Source organism: Trachypithecus francoisi, unplaced genomic scaffold (assembly GCF_009764315.1).
Source record: "Trachypithecus francoisi isolate TF-2019V2 unplaced genomic scaffold, Tfra_2.0 Lachesis_group10, whole genome shotgun sequence".
NCBI classification, from domain to species: domain Eukaryota; kingdom Metazoa; phylum Chordata; class Mammalia; order Primates; family Cercopithecidae; genus Trachypithecus; species Trachypithecus francoisi.
The window spans coordinates 32,496,728-32,516,068 of record NW_022681455.1 but is presented as its reverse complement, the minus strand read 5'-3'; the positions used below and the strand labels follow the sequence as shown (position 1 = coordinate 32,516,068).

At 41.3% G+C, this 19,341-nt stretch overlaps 1 protein-coding gene across 3 annotated transcripts; it reads left to right on the top strand.

Annotated features, from left to right (window-relative positions):
* Positions 1 to 4,015: 4,015 nt before the first annotated feature.
* LOC117087003 (HLA class II histocompatibility antigen, DR beta 5 chain-like) lies at positions 4,016 to 18,115 on the top strand. Of its 3 annotated transcripts, none has more exons than XM_033216729.1 (6): positions 4,016 to 4,217; positions 12,199 to 12,473; positions 14,758 to 15,034; positions 15,733 to 15,843; positions 16,320 to 16,343; positions 17,147 to 17,545. In XM_033216729.1, the coding sequence occupies exons 1-6, from the start codon at positions 4,118 to 4,120 to the stop codon at positions 17,158 to 17,160; spliced, it is 801 nt and encodes a 266-aa protein (XP_033072620.1). In that variant the 5' UTR covers positions 4,016 to 4,117; the 3' UTR covers positions 17,161 to 17,545. The 3 variants fall into 3 exon arrangements, with proteins under 3 accessions (XP_033072620.1, XP_033072621.1, XP_033072622.1); XM_033216731.1 differs by having other exon boundaries at positions 4,073 to 4,217; positions 12,199 to 12,468; positions 14,753 to 15,034; XM_033216730.1 differs by lacking the exon at positions 15,733 to 15,843 and having other exon boundaries at positions 12,199 to 12,468; positions 14,753 to 15,034; positions 17,147 to 18,115.
* The last annotated feature ends 1,226 nt before the right edge of the window (positions 18,116 to 19,341 follow it).

Sequence of the window (19,341 nt, the reverse complement as noted above, 5' to 3'; positions counted from 1 at the left end):
AAGTGTGATGAATACTAATAAGACCTTTAAATGGCACAGTTTTTGTTCAGGATACATATCTTCCATGCTAAGAAGAAACTAGTTCTGTTTGCCTATTTTTTGTTATTATCATCTTTTCTTTAGATATAAGGATTAGTAACCTGCTTTTTACTTTAAATTCCAGATTAGTGGTGGTTGCTTTCTGAAAACTCATGAGGACATTTTGAGACTACGTGGACAAGTGGCAGACATTCTGTGATAACTAAGGCTTGCAGAGAGCCAAAAGAGCCTATTTTTCCAAAATGCATTGCAAGCTTTCAGGCTTACTACAAGTGAGTCCCATTCTGTGACAATCGGTAGGACTCAAGACATTCTGTAATCCTACCACTGTCAACATGCTTGTTGTTCAACAGAAGTCTGTGCTTCTGATTTTACCTGTTTAGTCCTGGGAATGTTGGGATTTATTTCCCCTAAAACCAAACCTATGGTTTTACGTATCAAGGCCAGAGACCATGGAACTTCCACACTGAAAACCACTTTCTTCCAGAAACCAATTTAATTGCCATTTCCTCAGGAAATAAGCTCACATATTTGACACCTCACACACAGCAGAGTTGAGAGGATTCTTCTCTTGTTTTCAGTGTAAAAGTTCAGCCTAGAGATCACCTGTATGATTGATGGTTTGGTGACAGTTGCTACATTGTTTAGCCTGAACTATCCTTATATTGAATATTGAAGGAAAGTGTAAGATACATAATTTAAAGAAGCACATCTGTTGTAGTTCAGGCGTGTCCCCTTTAAAATTCAGGCAGGGCTCCTCACTCATGAATGGGATTAAGGCCCTTGTAAAAAATGCTTCACACGGTTTTTAGCCTCTTGCCCTTCCACCTTCTACCATGTGAGTACACAGCGTTCATCCCCTCTGGAGGATGCAAGGTGCCATCTTGGAAGTGGAGACCATGCCCTTTGCCAGACATTGAACCTGCTGGTGCCTTAATCTTGGACTTCTCAGCCTCCATGTGTTCTTTATAAATTACCCAGTCTACCGTATTTTATCACAGAACAAATGAGCTAAGACAACATCTTTGTTACTCATAAATGTATAAAACATACAGAATTTAGTTCATTGCCATTGGTCATCTTTTTAAATACAAATTTGTATGATTTATAAACAGTGTGTCAAATTTATATAAACAAGTTTTGAAAGTTTCTCTGTAACTATATTTTAGTACATTCTCGAAGTAGAATTACTTATTTTTGCCTCCGCTTTTATCCTGTAATGCTAAGGTGAACCTTAGCTTCCTTTCCTAAATTACTACATCACAATTAGTTAATTAGTAAATTATTATTTCCTATTATCAAATTAAATGTGATATTCTCCTGGTTGCAATTGCACAATTGCCAATAGTACTGAATTATCACTGTAGTGTAGGAACATAGTTTATTCTCAAATCCAGGGACAATATTGACTTTTACCCAACCTCTCCAAGAAATCTTTAACTTTCTACATTGACAGAAATATATTTTTCCAAAGTAAATGAGACACTATTTTTATTCTATTCTGAAGTGATCAAACTTGCACTACTTTGTGCTGAGAAATTGGAAATGATGACTGAGAGTAATAGAACGGAGTTAGGAATGTTGAGGCTGTTGTTATCTTTAATAAGAAGGAGATTTGTGCAGGAGCTACAGATATCCTTATGTAATATAAAGGCAAATTTTGTCATTTCCAGAGGAGAGTAACCATGGTGATGAGGGGAATCTTTTGAAGGAACTAGAATTGCTACACAGTATCTACCCCAAAGTCTATAAAATGTTGCCATTCATTAAAAGAAGTAGTCTTGCTGATTTGCACAGCCATGAATTAAAGTGATAAAAATAATTTGAGTATAAGGGACATTATTCTCTTTAGAAATTGACTGTGAGGTAGTATAAAACAACAGCAGAGCTTGAGAGGTTTGGAATCACATATATAACAACTTGGTTTAATAGAGTTGACAGAACAACTCTGACTTAAAATAATTAATGTTTTATGTGAAGAGTGTTCAATCTCTTACTCCTGGTTCCCATTGTGATTTCCTCATTGTTAGAGGTTATGACCCTTTACTATTCCATTTCTCTTGTTTTTATTGTAAGGAAAGATATAAGATGACTTTGCTGGCCAGATGCGGGTGACTCACGCCTGTAATCCCAGCACTTTGGGCGGCCGAGTTACTATTTACTAGCCTTGCATCCTTGCAAAAGTTGTTTAATCTCCATCATTTTATTCTTCCACTTGTAGGGATGAAAAGGGTATTTATTTCCCTCACTCAGCTAATGTGAGAATTGAATAAAAATATGATGTATGGAAAGCTCTTGGTACAATCTGAGTGCAAAGCAAAATGCTCAAAAATTGCTCAAGAAATTTTAGTCATTTTATTGCAGCATGGTGAGTATCCCATCCCTAGAAACACTAAGGTACATAAGGATTGAGTGCCTGTAGTAACTGTGGTAGGGTGTGAATTAATGCAGAACTTTATCTGTATAGTTGCACTTTGAAGTCCATTCTGAATCTTAGATGCTACATTTATATAAATATAAAGCATAATAACTATCTGAATGTAGAATTATATGTTTAAATTACATATTACATCAACTGGTGTAATTCATAGATTTTCCCTAGGGTTCTGTTTCCTGAACATTCTGTAACATATTAGTTAGCAAAGTCTTTTTTTTTTTTTTGAAATTGAGTCTCACTCTATTGACCAGACTGGAGTGCAGTGGTGTGCTCCTGACTCACTGCAACCTCTGCCTCCTGGGAATCAAGCAATTCTCGTGCCTCAGCCTCCCGAGTAGCTGGGATTACAGGCATGCACCACCGTGCCCAGCTGATTTTTGTATTTTTTAAAGTAGAGACGAGGTTTCACCATGTTGGCCAGGCTGGTCTCGAACTCCTGACCTCAAGTGATCTGCCTACCTCGGTCTCCCAAAGGGCTGGGATTATAGGCATCACCCACCGTGTCCTGCCAGCAAAGTCTTCTTATATATTCCCGTATGATAAAACAACAGAAGTGGAATAGTAAAGGGCCATAGCCTCAATCAAATGAGGAAGTCCTAATGGGAACCAGGAAAGAGGGATTGAACACTCTTCACATAAAATATTAATTATTTTGATACAGAGTAGTTCTGTCGAGAGCTGACTTTGAGTCCTTGATCAATCTCTCAGCCCCCTGAATACTCTGATTGGATAGTTGACCTTATCACATTGTTAGGGTAAGTGCTATACAAAGGCACCTTCAGACCCTCCATTGCACATAGGTGGCCCCTGCAAGCCCCTTGCCTGTGTGTGTTCTGGAGGTGCCACTAAACTTGGGGGCAGCATCAGGAGACACACTTGAAAAAACCCTTTTTACTCAGATTAAATTATTAACTAACTTTCAATTTCCTTAACTTATTAGAGACATCTCTACCTGTGAATAGGTATAGATTAAGCTCTCTAGTCAACAGTTGTCATTCTGTCATATCATCAGATACCCGGGGCTGCTGCTCCTTGAAGCGTCCACAGAATCACAGCATTTTCCAGTATTGAAAGACCTGAAAGATCGCAGTGCCTTCATGTCAACTGTGAGACATGAAGTAATTTTCCCAAACCTACAACATTAAGATATGGTGCAATAAGGACCAGATTAAAAGTCTCCTGATTTGCAACCATGTTCCCTCCATCTCCTTTACTCCTAAACACACTCACACACTCACTCCTGCAAATACTTCTGTTGTCAAGTGGGAAATGAATGCTCTTACAAGGCTCAAACTTGTGAACACATCACTGACCAGCACAGAGCTGGCTAAAAATAGCGCCCCAGTTAAAGTGTTTTACACACAACTGCTTCAAATCTTTCAGGTACTAAATTAAAACAATCCTTTAAAGAAGGAAATTGTTTCAGAAGAGGACCTTCATACAGCATCTCTGACCAGCGACTGATGATGCTATTGAACTCAGATGCTGATTGGTTCTCCAACACGAGATTACCCAATCCAGGAGCAAGGAAATCAGTAAGTTCCTCCCTATAATTTGGAATATGGGTAGAAGGGGGTCATAGTTCTCCCTGAGTGAGACTTGTCTGCTCCTCTGGCCCCTGGTCCTGTCCTGTTCTCCAGCATGGTGTGTCTAAAGCTCCCTGGAGGGTCCTGCATGGCAGCTCTGATAGTGACACTGATGGTGCTGAGCTCCCCACTGGCTTTGGCTGGGGACACCCGACGTAAGTGCACATTGTGGGTGCTGAGCTACTATGCGGTGGGGAAAATAGAGAGTTTTGTTAGCATTGTGCCCAGGCCATGTCCCTTAAGAAATTGTGATGTTTTCTTCAGAGATTGCCCATCTTTATCATTGGATCCCAAATTATTTCCTCCACAAAAGGAGCTTGGCTACTTGCCATCTCCATGAGACTGTGTAAGGGGCCTCCATACAGGCCATTTCTTCTCACATCTCCACCAATATAACCTTCGCATCACATGTCCTCAGGGTCCTTAGAGGATTTAAAAATAAAGATGCTAAAATAAATTCCCCATACAGCACTTCCCTTTATTATGTTGACCTGTCAGACAAAAGGAGGTTTTTCCTGAAATTTTTGTGGGAGTCAGGGAATTCAAAGTGTCTCTCCTAGACAATCCTGTGTTATGCCTTTGACAGAACCTGTGATATTGGCCCCTCTTCCTCATATGTGAGGATGGACCCATTGGCCTCCCCATTATCTCCTTTCTTGTTTTTCTGAACTCCAATGTTCATAAAGCCTGTATCCCTGTAATGTGTGCAAGGTCTCTGACAGAAGTTATGCTTAGTGCTCTTTCTTTCTTATGGGGAAAAATCCTTGGAGCTGAAGCTGAGATCTTTAGTACTTTGAGTCATCCTACAGTTAAAGAGCATCTATGAGGTATTCTTTGATGCCTAAAGAACTTAAGGCATCCTCTAAAAACCTGGCCCAGGTTAGAGTTTATTATGAATCTTTTTTAACCTTTCTATACTATTTTCTCCTACATCTCCTACATGCTCTGACTAGACATGACAGGAAGAGATTCAACTAACATAAGGCAAATTATATGAAATTCAATTTTGGTAAGTCAAAAATTGTCAAATATCAGAAATTTGATAAGGTTCAAACTATATGCTCTGTGTGGGGTTAAGGAGAGAATGTGGACATTGTTCACATCTCATAGGGCTGAAAGTTAATGATCAAGTCTTGGGAACTCATTGTCTTACTGGTGTCTTGTCCTAAATTTCATAGGTTGACCCATCATGCCCTCAGCTTTCCTTAATTAGCCATGTCTGCTTACCTCTCCCTCCAGTTTCTTTCTATTTTTCCCCAGCTATGTTGTCATCATATCCAGATATCCCTAAAGCTTGCACAGACCCTTAGCACTAGGAGATCCAATGAAAGAGAGATTTTTTTTTGGGGGGGTGGGGGGTTGGGGGGGAAGCCTGTCACCCAGGCTGTAATGCAGTGATCCAATCTAGGCTCACTGCAACCCCTGCCTCCAACACTCGAGCGATCCTTCCTCCTCAGCCTCCAGAGTAACAGAGACTACAAGCCCAACTAATTTTGTGGAGATGAGATTTTTGCTGTTTTGCCCAGGGTGGTCTTAAACTCCTGGACTCAAGCAATCCTCCTGCCTTGCCCCCATGACGTGCTAGGATTATAGGCGTGAGCTGCCACGCCCAGGCCCGGTGAATTCATTGCCCAAGCAATGAATCTTAATTTAAAAATTTCCTTTTTCTTAAATCACTGTTTCTTTATCTGTGAATTCTTCTTCCAACTGGAAGGATGGGAAAGAAGAAGTTTGCCTGTATTTCTCACGGGAGGAAAAGGGGTCTAGTGTGACATCAAAATGAAAGAGTGCTGGAGCTTGAGCCCCTTCTGGCTTTCCAGGATCCACACAGTGATCAGTTCCCGTAGCCTGGTTTATTCATGGAAACCACACTTATTTTTCTCAGCAGCTACTGTGTACTGGGCTCCCTTCTAGGTTCAAATCATTCTATTTGAGTGAAATAGAAAGGGTCCCTACTCTCATGGAAGTCACACAACAGCAGAGGAAATAGACATTAACGCAATAAGCATTTAACAAACAAGAAAATTTCAGAGAGTCACAGTGCACTGAAGAAAAGACATCAGGTTTGTAGAAAAGAGAGACATGGATTCACCCAACTTTAGTTCATATATGTAGAGAGCTCTACTTGAGAAAGTGACATCCAGTTGAGACAACAAAATAAGTAGACAGTCATGTGAAGATCTAAGGGCGAAAGTTCCAGGGAGACAGAATTGCAAGGGAAGCCTGGTGTGGGAAATTATGTGCGGGGACAGAAAGAAGGCAAGAGGGACTGAAGTGAGCAAGCAAGGAAACGCAGTGGCAGAAGATGACGTAGGATGCAGAGAGGAAGTCAGGAATCTCATCATATTAGGCTCTGATGTCCATGGTAAGAAATTGAATTTTATTTTATTTAGTTAATTTATATATTTAATCTTATTTGTTTTTGAGAGGGAGGTTCATTCTTGTTGCCCAGGCTGGAGTGCAATGGCATGGTCTCAGCTCACTGCAACCTCTGCCTCCCGGGTTCAAGTGATTCTCCTGCCTCAGTCTCCCAAGTAGCTGGGATTACAGGTACCCACCACCATGCCCAGCTAATTTTTTTTTTTTTTTTTTGTATTTTTAGTAGAGACAGAGTTTCATCATGTTGGCCAGGCTGGTCTTCAACTCCCGACCTCAGGTAATCTGCCCATCTGAGACTCCCAAAGTGCCTGGATTACAGGCGTGAGCCACTGTGCATGGCCTCAATTTTATTTAAATAGATATGGGAAGTTCCTGGATGGTTACAAGGAGAGTCAATTTATATTCTTTTTTTTTCTTTTTTTTTTTTTTTTTTCTTTTCTTTTTTTTTTTTTTGAGATGTAGTCTTGCTCTGTCACCAGGCTGGAGTGCAGTGGCACAATCTCGGCTCACTGCAACTTCTGCCTTCTGGGTTCAAGTGATTCTCCTGCCTCAGCCTCCCAAGTAGCTGGGATTACAGGAGTGCACCACCACGCCCAGGTAATTTTGTATTTTTAGTAGAGACAGGGTTTCATCATGTTGGGCAAGATGGTCTTGATCTCTTGACCTCATGATCTGCCTGCTCAGCCTCCCAATGTGCTGGGATTACAGGCATGAGCCACTGTGCCCGGCCTATATTGAATTTTTAAAACTAATTCTAGCTACTCTGTGGGGATTGGATTGTTGGGGTTGACAAGTGGTTAGGAAGACTATTTAGGAGCACAGCAGGGAATCCTCAGGGAAAACAGGCTTGTGGCTTCATGGAGTTCACTAGTGATAAAGACAGTGAAAAAGATAAAGTGGATTTTGCTTACCTTGTTAATGGGTACTGTAAAAGGGGTAGAAAAATCAAGCTTAGTCCTAAGGATTTTATTTTGACAAATTAGTGGGTGGTGGTATTGTTTATTGAGATAGGGAAAACTGTGAGAGGAAATGATTTGAAGTAGGTGGTTGGAAATAAAAGTTTTGTTTAAGTTTCAGATAATTTATTGACATTTGTGTGGAGCAATCAGAAGGTCAATGGCATTTAAGAGACTTATGGTGGGCCGGGCACGGTGGCTCACGGCTGAAATCCCAGCACTTTGGGAGGCCGAAGTGGGAGTATCACAAGGTCAGGAGATCAAGACCATCCTGGCCAACACGGCAAAACTCCGTCTTTACTAAAAATACAAAAAATTAGCCGGGAGTGGTGGCAGGAGCCTGTAGTCCCAGCTACTTGGGAGGCTGAGGCAGGAGAATGGCGTGAACCTCAGAGATGGAGCTTGCATTGAGCCAAGATTGCACCACTGCACTCCAGCCTGGGTGACAGAGCAAGACTACATCTCAAAAAAAAAAAAGGAGACTCATGGTGAGGCCAGGGTTGGAGGTATTTATGTTGGCGGCATCAATACGTGTTCTATGTTAAATTCCAGGGAGTGGAAGAGGTACATAGGGAGATAGGTTGTCTGGAGAAAAAAGAAAAGGGCACAGGCCAGCAAAGGGGACTGAGAAAGACCCAGGGATGTTGGAAAATAAAACAAGATTACATCATATGTGTAAGTCAAGGAAAACAGACTTTTTTCCAAGGAGACGAGAGAGACCAATTGTGATGAGTACCACTAAGAGGAGGGGGAAGTGAGAATGTGAGAGAGGAGAAACTGCTAGGATTGGTGGAGTTGATATTTGCACTCAGTGGAGTATCCAGGTAGGAAAATGGATTAGACCCTTTGAAGAGCGAGTAGAAGTGAGGATGAGGTTAAGGTTGACTGTTTTGAGTAGTGAGCTTCAGGAAGGACTGTGCTCTGGGTTTAGGGAGCCAGCTGGATTGAAATGAAAAGGCTAAAGAGGCTGAAGAGAAGCAGGAGGACCTGTGAAGCAGAGATGCTCAGTCATGATTAGCAGGGAAATACTAGAGGGTCCCTGTGTGCAGTGGGACTGCTCATGCAAAAGGTCACACAGCCAATATTTCACACAGCCGATATTTATTAGTGACTTTGAATATACCGGTTACTACTCCAGGTCACGAGAATGGAGTAATGAATAAAATGAATCCAGTCGCCATCAGTATATGCCATGTAGCATTTTGCAGTGACTGTGTACCAGGCCTATGAATTTCAGTATTCAATTTCAATAAGGATCCTGTTGTATCTGTGGTATTTAAAAACATATACATCTCTGGAATCTAAAATTGAAAGGTATAAGGAAAACCTAGTATCACAAATTTGGTGCTAGAAATCAGATTACAGTTTAAATCTGAGCATGTAGAGTGTCCATTTCTTCTATGTCAGCAGATGCCTTTTGTGTGAGATTTGTTCAGGTATACTGCTTTATTAGACATAAACCAGTGTTCCTGCCCTATGTTTTCAGAATGACAATTCTTTATGAAACTAATAGAAGAATGGAAGACAATTGCAAAATCATAATGAAGATAGTAATTGCTTTAGAATCATGGAATGGAAAAAATAATGTGAGCTCCAGTTATAGGGATCAGAAAATTAAAATGGGAATACATGTGAGTGTTTATATGTGATCACTGCTAAGAAGACTCATTATTAAATTTCATACTTACAAACAATCCTGTGAGGATTATTATAAAATACATTTGATAGATTACAAATAGGCTTATGGTTGGCAAAAATTGACCCATTTAAAAGAGGTCATATTTCAATTCATATTTTCAGATTCTAGAATATGAGAGTTTTTCTGTCATTAGTGAGTAGTGATTTGATTGTGTCTGAATTATTGACAAAATTTCTAATATTCATATGTACCAGGTTCTTTCTTAGAGTGGAGGCAGAGATGCAAGGGCTTCTAGTTCCAATGTATAGGAGGAACTTTCATTCATTTTGCATTTATCATTTTAAAAGTTCTATATGTCTATCATAGGCATGTGTTGAAGAACACGAGTAAGTATTAAATCATTCCTTCTTCTGAGGGTTGGCTAGCAAGTTGGGCTAGGGTTGTCAGATAACATACAGGTTCCTAGTTAAATCAGAATTTCAGATACACAACCATAATTTATTGGAAATCCAGATGTAGCTGGGCATCCTCTGGTTTTATTTGCCCAATCTGTCAACCTAGGTGGGACACATGGACATGGATTACAGTGCTAACCATGCAAGCCACAGTGACAGTGACTTGACAAATGTTTATTTTTTAAAGTTCTCTCTGTAAAGAAAGTGCATAGATAATTTAGGGATAAAAAGATAGACATCATTTGATCCAGGGTGCACACCTCTCTGCATCATTTCTAAAGGGCAAAGGGAGCTTTGTGAAGGTCTCTACACACAGTCTGGGGACATGCTTATGTTTTGTAAACCGTCAGTATGAGAATGTCATTTTCTTGGTTTCTCCCTTTCTGAGGGGACTTGACTACAAAACCAAGAGTTCTACCTCTGGCCAAGGCTGTTATTTGATGTCTGCTACTATTGTTGGGAGTAGGAGACTGAAAGACATGAGTAAGTTGGGACATTAAATGGGAACAAAATAGCTGTGGTTGTGATTCACTACCACATGTAATTAGTGGACCAGTGGCACAGAAATTAAGAAAGAAGACGATATGAAAGATAAATGATATGATTTGGTGATGGTTGGTAATGCAAGGAAATCAGTAAAACTTGGTTCTCAACAAGTTCATTTTCTGGAAAGATAGCACTGTATTGGGACCAGAATTCTATGAAACATTTGTTTTATATAGGACCAAGATATTCACAGATATTTTTCAATGTAATTCTCAGCTGCTCCATAACTACTAGTGGCTGGTTCAACACAGATTTTTTCAGATGGTTCACACCCGTGGTGCTTACCCAGGGATAGTTCACCACCCCTGCCCCCCCTCCCATCACCCTTGGGGAACCTGTGGCAATGTTTGAGCAATTTTTGGTTGTCACAACAGGGGTTTCTTCTGATATTTAATGAGTAGAAGACAGGGGCACTGCTAGAGAACCTACAATGTTCAGAACAGCCTCCGTCACCAATAAAGAATTATCTGGTCCAAAATGTCCGTAGTGCTGAGGCTGAGAGCACTGATTCACACTGTGCTCTTTCTGAAAATTCTAGACTCACATCTTTTATACCCTCAGCATCCAATTCAGTTTTTTATGGTTTATTTTTGCTTGTTCCATTATACAAAACTAGACAGTTGCATAAATTCAACCACTTTCTTGTTGAATCCATTTAGTCAATGCAAGTTTAATAGCTTCATATTTATTTTTTGCCTTATGCAATATTTTTCAACATTTTCATGAGTTGTTGATCAGCACTATCTCTATTAACTTTCAACAACTTGCCCTTATAAGTCACTCTGCAATTATTTTTCACTAACATGCCTGAGGGTTCTGTAGTGATTCTACATTTGATGTGATTCACAATGTAAAATGCTTTTATTTATTCATTTCACTTTTATCCAGAGGATTATTTTTCAGTTATTTTTGTCGGTTTTACATTTCAATCAAACATAAAGACAAAAACATCAAAAATATATAGTGTTTTACATATGTGTATATTTACACACATATATGTATGTATGTTTACATGTATTGAAACTGCAGAAGCTCATGTCACCAATAAGAGCTCTGAGACACTTTTGACCGCTTACTCTATCAGATGAAATTTGCCAAATGAGTTTTATGAACAAATTTCTTTTACCGAATATCTGAGCCTTGTGGATTTAGAAATGCAAAGGAAGGTTTGCGGACATTACGGGCATCATGGTTTTATTTTCCTTAAAATTCTTTGATACTTTCGTATTGTCTTTAGTATAAATCTCAAATCCTAACACCACCCAAGAGGCTTTTCAATGCCTGGTGTTTGTGATGTCTCCAGTCTAATCTTTTACCCTCCTCCCCTTCAGCCTCTCCGCTTTAGTGAACTTTGTTCTAGTTCTTGAAGAAGTTCATCAATTCAAGCTTTTGTACATGAGATTTCCTAAACCTGAAGTGTATCTCCCCCATTTTGTCCAAACAAACACACAGGCTCCACTCCGCCCCCTGGCTCACACCTGCTTAACCTGTCAAGTCCCATCTGAACTGTCACTCTTCAGAGGGCCCTTCTCTGGCACCCTCATGTAATTGAGGTCATCCTATTATTCTCTGTTCTAGAACTCCACACTTTCGACATTTCTCATTCCTGTCTAAGCTCTTGTGTGTTTGGTTTTTGGTCATCACTTTCACTGCTCTTAAGCTCCCCAGCGGAGTGGAGAGGTCTGTTTTCCCTCATTTGGATTCCTAGAGGCAGCTCAGGCCAGGCACAAGGTCATCACTAAGGAAGTGTTCACAGGGTGAATGCAGTGGGTGTTAAGGAACGGGTAAAGCCTGTGGGATGAAGGAAGGAGCAGAGAGTGTCTTTGGGATGGAGGCTCCCAGAAGGAGGCGGCGAGGGCTGAGGTGCTGGGCGGATCCTCCTCCAGCTCCTGCTTGGAGGTCTCCAGAACAGGCTGGAGGCAGGGAGGGGATCCCAAAAGCCTGGGGATCAGAGGGGGTTTTCCTGCTTGGTCCCCCTGGTCTCTGTCCGCCTCAGGAAGACGGAGGATGAGCCCCTGGGCTGCGCGTGGTCGGTTTGTGGTTGGGATCAGTCAAGGTTCCCAGTGCTGGCACCCCGCCCAGGTAGTCCCGGATGGCGGCGTCTCTGTCAGTGTCTTCACCGGAGGCCGCCCCTGTGACCGGATCGTTCCTGTCCCCACAGCACGTTTCTTGAAGCAGGATAAGTTTGAGTGTCATTTCTTCAACGGGACGGAGCGGGTGCGGTACCTGCACAGAGATATCTATAACCAGGAGGAGTACGTGCGCTTCGACAGCGACGTGGGGGAGTACCGGGCGGTGACGGAGCTGGGGCGGCCTGACGCCGAGAACTGGAACAGCCAAAAGGACATCCTGGAGCAGAAGCGGGCCGCGGTGGACAACTTCTGCAGACACAACTACGGGGTTGGTGAGAGCTTCACAGTGCAGCGGCGAGGTGAGCGCGGCGGGGGCGGGGCCTGGTCCCTGTGAGCTGGGAATCTGAGTGTGTGTGTGTGTGTGTGTGTGTGTGTGTGTGAGAGAGAGAGAGAGGAGAGAGAGAGGAGAGAGAGAGAGCGAGAGCGAGAGCGAGAGAGAGAGAGAGAGAGAGAGCGCGCGCACCATCTGTGAGCATTTAGAATCCTCTCTATCCTGACCAAGGAGTTCTGAGGGCGCAGGCGTGTGTGTAGAGTGTGGATTTGTCTGTGTGTCTGTTGTGGGAGACGAAGCAGGAGGGGGATTCTTCTTATTCTTGGAGGCTCTGTGGGGAGGTGACAAGGGAGGTGGGTGCAGGGGTCTGGAGAGAGAGGAGACCTTGATTGTCCTGGGTCTTCAGAGATGCAGGGAAGGGAAATGTAAGGGGTGTGTGGTTGGGGTGAAGGTTTAGGGGAGGAGAGCTGAGGGGTATGGAAGGTTTGGGATAATGTGAGGAGGCCAGTTCCAGACTGTCCCTGGCACACACCCTTCATGTAATCTCTGAAATAAAAGTGTGTGCTGTTCGTTTGCAAAAGCATTAGATTAATTTCTAGAGGAATTGAGGAGACCTCTGAGGCACCTTGAAGCTTCTTTAGGTCTAAAGTTCTTGCTAGTTTTTTTGGTTTTTTTGTTTGTTTGTTTGTTTTTTAGTGTATATATTTTTATATAGTAGAAATGACTGTGAAACTAACTTCTTGAATTAAAGTTTTAACACAGTTACTCTTTTGTTATAATGCTAATAGTTTTCTAGTGGTTACATATTACTCTTTTACATGTAGTAGTTGTGACACAACTCACCTCACTTTCCCCTTTGTTGACCTTTATTACAACATTCACCAAAAGCCGAAAATGTATGTTTGGTTAATTTTTAATTTATATTTTTTATTTGTAATTCCTTTGAATTATTTTGACCTATTTATTGGCCAGTTACAATTACTGCTCTAAGAATTCCCTATCGTATTAGGCAGGTAATGGACAATGATGTACTGTCTATATCTCGAGGGCTTAGTATTTTTCTCAGTGACTTTGTGGGTTTTTTGTACTGTAAGATTATTAACACTTTATTGATATTGATTCAGCATTTGCTCCAGTTTGTGGTATGTTGATTTTGAAAATTCTTTTCCATGTTAAGAATTTGAACATTTTTATTTAATAAAATACATTGCAAAATTTTGATTAATGATTTACAATCCATCTTAAATCTACCATTTTGTGGTATTGTTGTCTCTAGGTTTCTCCTTACTTCTAAAAAAATTGCATTTATTGAGAGTCTGCTAGTGTCAGGGATTTTCCTGGGCATAAGCACCCCAAGTAACGAGTCCCAGATCCTGCCTTAATCCAAATGTCATTCTGGAAGGAAAAATCATTTCACAATGATAGGCCTAATAATAAATATGCTGTGTTGCACGGGAGATGCATTGATCAGCTAAATGTAAATATAAGAACTTTCAAAACTAAAATGACATTCCTTAATCCTTCTCTCTGGTTCAGGACTCATGCTTTTCTAGGAACGTAAAAATTTGGAGAATCATTTCTGTCTTTCCCACCTTCCCAGGGGCAGAACCATTTCTGTGGTGTTCTAAGGTGTGAGTGCATGGCGGCAGTATTCCTAAAACTTCATACTCGGTTTCCTCATGTACCCAACTCTGTCCCTTTATCTATCCACATTGCTTTAAATCATACTTTTCTGTCACGGTGTACAAGGATGATAAATAGGTGCCAAGTGGAGCACCCAAGTGTGATGAGCCCTCTCACAGTGGAATGGAGTAAGAAATTTCTGACCTCATAATTGAAGGCTATCCTTAGTCATTGTTTTTACATTTTACGTGCATTAATCCTCATATACCCCAGAAGGTAAATTAGTATAATTGTCCTTCATTGTAGGTGACAAAGTTGAGACACAGAAGAATCGAAAAACTCTTCCAGGATCAGCCAGTAAAAGGCAGCCCTTGAATTTGAACCAGGCAACCTAGCTCAGATATCAGTTTTAATTACTATACTCTTTACTTTCAAAGATTTGTAAACAGTTTGACAATGCATGCCAATTCAAGCTATGAAGAAACAAATATAATTTTTCACATCTCTCAAATCTAATGGGTCCTCACTATCAAGATTAAATTCCAGGCTGACACTGTAAGGCCACATGGCCAGCTATACTGGAGGTCTGGTCAAGGCCAGAGCCTGGGTTTACAGAGAAGTAGAAAAATAGCCAAACAAGGAGACACTCTGTCTTCCTGACTCATTCCCACTATGTTTTTTTCTCCTAGTCCAACCTAAGGTGACTGTGTATCCTTCAAAGACCCAGCCCCTGCAGCACCACAACCTCCTGGTCTGCTCTGTGAATGGTTTCTATCCAGGCAGCATTGAAGTCAGGTGGTTCCGGAACGGCCAGGAAGAGAAGGCTGGGGTGGTGTCCACAGGCCTGATCCACAATGGAGACTGGACCTTCCAGACCCTGGTGATGCTGGAAACAGTTCCTCGGAGTGGAGAGGTTTACACCTGCCAAGTGGAGCACCCAAGCGTGATGAGCCCTCTCACAGTGGAATGGAGTGAGCAGCTTTCTGACTTCATAAATTTCTCACCCACCAAGAAGGGGACTGTGCTAATCCCTGAGTGTCAGGTTTCTCCTCTCCCACATCCTATTTTCATTTGCTCCATGTTCTCATCTCCATTAGCACAGGTCACTGGGGGTAGCCCTGTAGGTGTTTCTAGAAACACCTGTACCTCCTGGAGAAGCAGTCGTGCCTGCCAGGCAGGAGAGGCTGTCCCTGTTTTGAACCTCCCCGTGATGTCACAGGTCAGGGTCACCCGCTCTCCCCAGGCTCCAGGCCCTCCCTCTGGGTCTGAGACTGAGGTTCTGGTGCTGTTGCTCTGAGTTTATTTGTTGTGATCTGGGAAGAGAAATGTAGGGCCCTACCTGACATAAGGGAAGTCTGATCTCAGCTCTGCCTTTTATTACTCTGTCACTCTAGACAAACTACTTAGCCTCATTGAGTCTCAGGCTTTCTGTGGATCAGATGTTGAACTTGTGCCTTATATCAAGGCTGTAATATTTGAATGAGTTTGATGTCTGAACCCTGTAACTGTTCAGTGTGATTTGAAATCCTACTTTTCTCCAGAAATGGCTGGTTATTTTAGTTCTTGTAGGGCAGCATTCTTCCCCATTTTCAAAGCTCTGAATCTTAGGGTCTCAATTAAAGAGGTTCAATTTGGAATAAACATCAGTAAACCTGGCTTCCTCTCTCAGGAGCACAGTCTGAATCTGCGCAGAGCAAGATGCTGAGTGGAGTCGGGGGCTTTGTGCTGGGCCTGCTCTTCCTTGGGGCTGGACTGTTCATCTACTTCAGGAATCAGAAAGGTGAGGAGCCTTTGGTAGCTGGCTCTCTCCATAGGCTTTTCTGGAGGAGGAAATATGGCTTTGCTGAGGTTAGTTCTCAGTATATGAATGGCCCTGGATAAAGCCTTTCTTTCCCCAAATGACCTCCAATGTCCTGCTAATCCAGAAATCATCAGTGCATGGTTACTATGTCAAAGCATAATAACTTGTGGCCTGCAGAGACAAGAGGAAGGTTAACAAGTAGGGGTCCTTTGGTTTGAGATCCTGGAGCAAATTACAGAAGAACCACTAAGGCTAATGTAATTACACTGGATCCTGTGAGAGACACTTCATGCTTCATGGGTCACATGATCTGTTTCTGCTCCTCTCTGCCCTGGTTGGTGTGGGTTGTGGTGTTAGAGAAATCTCAGGTGGGAGATCTAGTGCTGGGACATTGTGTTGGAGGACAGACTTGCTTCAATATGTTTAAGTATATATCTTTTCCTACTTTTTCCCAGGACACTCTGGACTTCAGCCAACAGGTAATATCTTTTAATCCTCTTTTAGAAACAGATATGGTTTCCCTAGTGAGAGGTGAAGCCAGCTGGACTTCTGGGTTGGGAAGGGACTTGGAGAACCTTTCTGTCTTACAAGAGGTTTGTAAAATGCACCAATCAGTGCTGTGTAAAAACACACCAATTGGTGCTCTGTGAGTAGCTAGCTATTTGTAATATGGACCAATCCACACTCTATAAAATGGACCAATCCGCACTCTGTAAAATAGACCAAGCAGCACTCTGTAAAATGGACCAAGAAGCATTCTTTAAAACGGACCAATCAGCAGGACATGGGCAGGGACAAATAAGGGAATAAATGCTGAGGGGACCCCAGCAACCCCCTCAGGTCCCCTTCCATTCTGTGGAAGCTTTGTTCTTTCGCTCTTCACAATAAATCTTGCTGCTGCTCACTCTTTGGGTCTGTGCCACCTTTAAAGAGCTGTAACACTCACCACGAAGGTCCCTGGCTTCATTCTTGAAGTCAGCGAGACCACAAACCCACCGGAAGGAACAAACTTGGGACACACTAGAGTGATGGTAGAGGTGATGAGGCATGAGACAGAAATAACAGGAAAGACTTTGGATCCAAATTTCTGATCAGGCAATTTACACCAAAACTTCTCCTATCCACTTAGAAAAGGCCTGTGATCTACAGGAAGGTTGGCTGTGGGAGACTCAGGAACTTGTTTTTCTTCTTCCTGCAGTGCCTTCATCTGAGTCCTTGAAGAAGGAAAAGAAACTATTGGTAGAGCCAGGTTGAAAACAACACTCTCCTCTGTCTTTTGCAGGACTCCTGAGCTGAAGTGCAGGTGACCACATTCAAGGAAGAACCTTCTGCCCCAGCTTTGCAGGATGAAAAGTTTTCCCACCTGGCTGTTATTCTACCACAAGAGAGGGCTTCCTCGGGACCTGGTTGCTACTGGTTCAGCAGCTGCAGAAAATGTCCTCCCTTGTGGCTTCCTCAGCTCCTGCCCTTGGCCTGAAGTCCCAGCACTGATGGCAGCGCCTCATCTTCAACTTTTGTGCTCCCCTTTACCTAACCCTATGGCCTCCTGTGCATCTGTACTCCCCCTGTGTGCCACAAACACATTACATTATTACATGTTTCTCAAAGATGGAATTAAATATCATCTGGTCCATTTGGCTCCAAAGACAAAAAATGAAAAGAAAAAGGGAGGATTATTTCCCAATAGAATAATGATTTTCATGTATATATCATGAGTATGTGAGGTAATGCATATGTTAAATAGCTTGATTTAGACATTCCACATGATAGGCATGTATCAAAACTTCATGCTGTACAACATAAATATACTATAAAATTTTTATTAGTCAATTAAAAAAGTAATCCTAACATTTAAAAAAGCAATGCATAAAAACTGAGACCAGACTGTAACAAATGAAACAAACTTGGCAAACATGAGGTGAGAAACCAGCCAGCAAGGCAATCAGAACTTTCTTCACTCTGTCTACAATATGTTGTATTTATAACTGTTAATTAGTGTATAGTGTTTCACTCCAGAGACTTCAATAATATGGTGTTAACAAAGGACTTGTACAGATTTCAGAGAAAGACAAATTTAGAAGACGGAGGATTCTCCATTATGTTCTATCTGAGAGTCGGTATGAAATGTCAAATCTGAAAGTACATATTTCAGAGGTCTATTTCAAAGTAATAATCATTTGAGCATAATTTCTCCACTGTCAGAGGTGACTTATTTTATTTTTAATCAAATTAAAAGTTGTTTTTATGCATATCTTTTTAGTTATATGTTACTTGTACATGCATAGCAGTACAAGTACATATAAATCCTGTAAGAAATATATTAAGAATATATATAGAAATTAATATATAGAAATATATTAAGCTGATAATTATGTCTGTTCTGTTTGATCACAGAGTGGCAACAAATAGGCCTCATTTCCTAAGCTGAGGAAATGATTTTCTCATTTTATATGAGTCCTGTGGTGTGGAATTACAAGGTAGAACCAAAATGTGTGTAATGAATATTTCAGTGAAGAGGCTTTCTGCTGCTAATAGCAGGAAATTACATCTAGTGGGTTTATTTTTCTTTAACCCATGATCTCACATAGCCGATAGATCCAAGGCTGGGCGTCTCCAAGGTTGCTCAACTCAGCAGGCCAGTGGCATCACCAGCGATCCTGGAATTTCACAGCTCATCTCTCTATCACACATAGTATGTCAGCTTTCCTGAGATAGGAGGGTGACCTATGCAGCAGCTGTAGGTTTCTTATTCTTTCACGACAACTCCCAAAGGCAGGAAAAAGTTACTCCTTTCTCCTGTGTGCCTTTAAAAGGATCAACTAAAATGTTTCCACGATGTTCCCAGTACCCACTTCCTCACACATTGGAATGACCGTGGGATCACACCGGCTCAGACAAGCCAGGATTCAACCTTTGCAGAGTGGGTCTGATGCACATGGGAAGAAAAGAAGCAAAATCATATATTTTTTTAAAATAAAGAAATGGTGATGTAGTAGCAGAGGTTGATTGCAGTGTAGGGAAATGATAGATTGTGGTGCTATCAGGTTGTAAGTATTTGAGTTAACTTCCACACGAAGGCCTATAGATTCCTGATAGGCACCCTCAATTCAGGGATTTGGGTCTATATATACATATATATTTGCACACACACACATATACATATATACACACAAACACACACATAGAGAGTATTAAATGTCAGCCATTAACTCAATTACAATAAAACAAAAAAGCAAGAAAACAGGATTGTTTTTAGAACTCAAGTATGCTGACATGCTATTTTATGAGATAAATATATTTTCCAGGGAAATTATTGAAAAAAGTAAATAAGAAATGACTAGCTCTATAAGGCGCTAAAACATACTATACATTTACTTTTAAAAATGCATTTGTTACTGATTTTTTTTTATTAAATATGCTAGTAAAACAGAGTCTAGAATTAGAAACAGAAAGAGTTGAGCTTTAGTTTCAGTTTTT

Coding starts and splice junctions, on each gene's coding strand:
- LOC117087003 (XM_033216729.1), top strand. CDS start 4,118: ATGGTGTGTCTAAAGCTCCCTGGAGGGTCCTGCATGGCAGCTCTGATA. Junction 4,218..12,198: donor TTTGGCTGGGGACACCCGAC/GTAAGTGCACAT, acceptor CTGTCCCCACAG/CACGTTTCTTGAAGCAGGAT. Junction 12,474..14,757: donor CAGTGCAGCGGCGAGGTGAG/CGCGGCGGGGGC, acceptor CTCCTAGTCCAA/CCTAAGGTGACTGTGTATCC.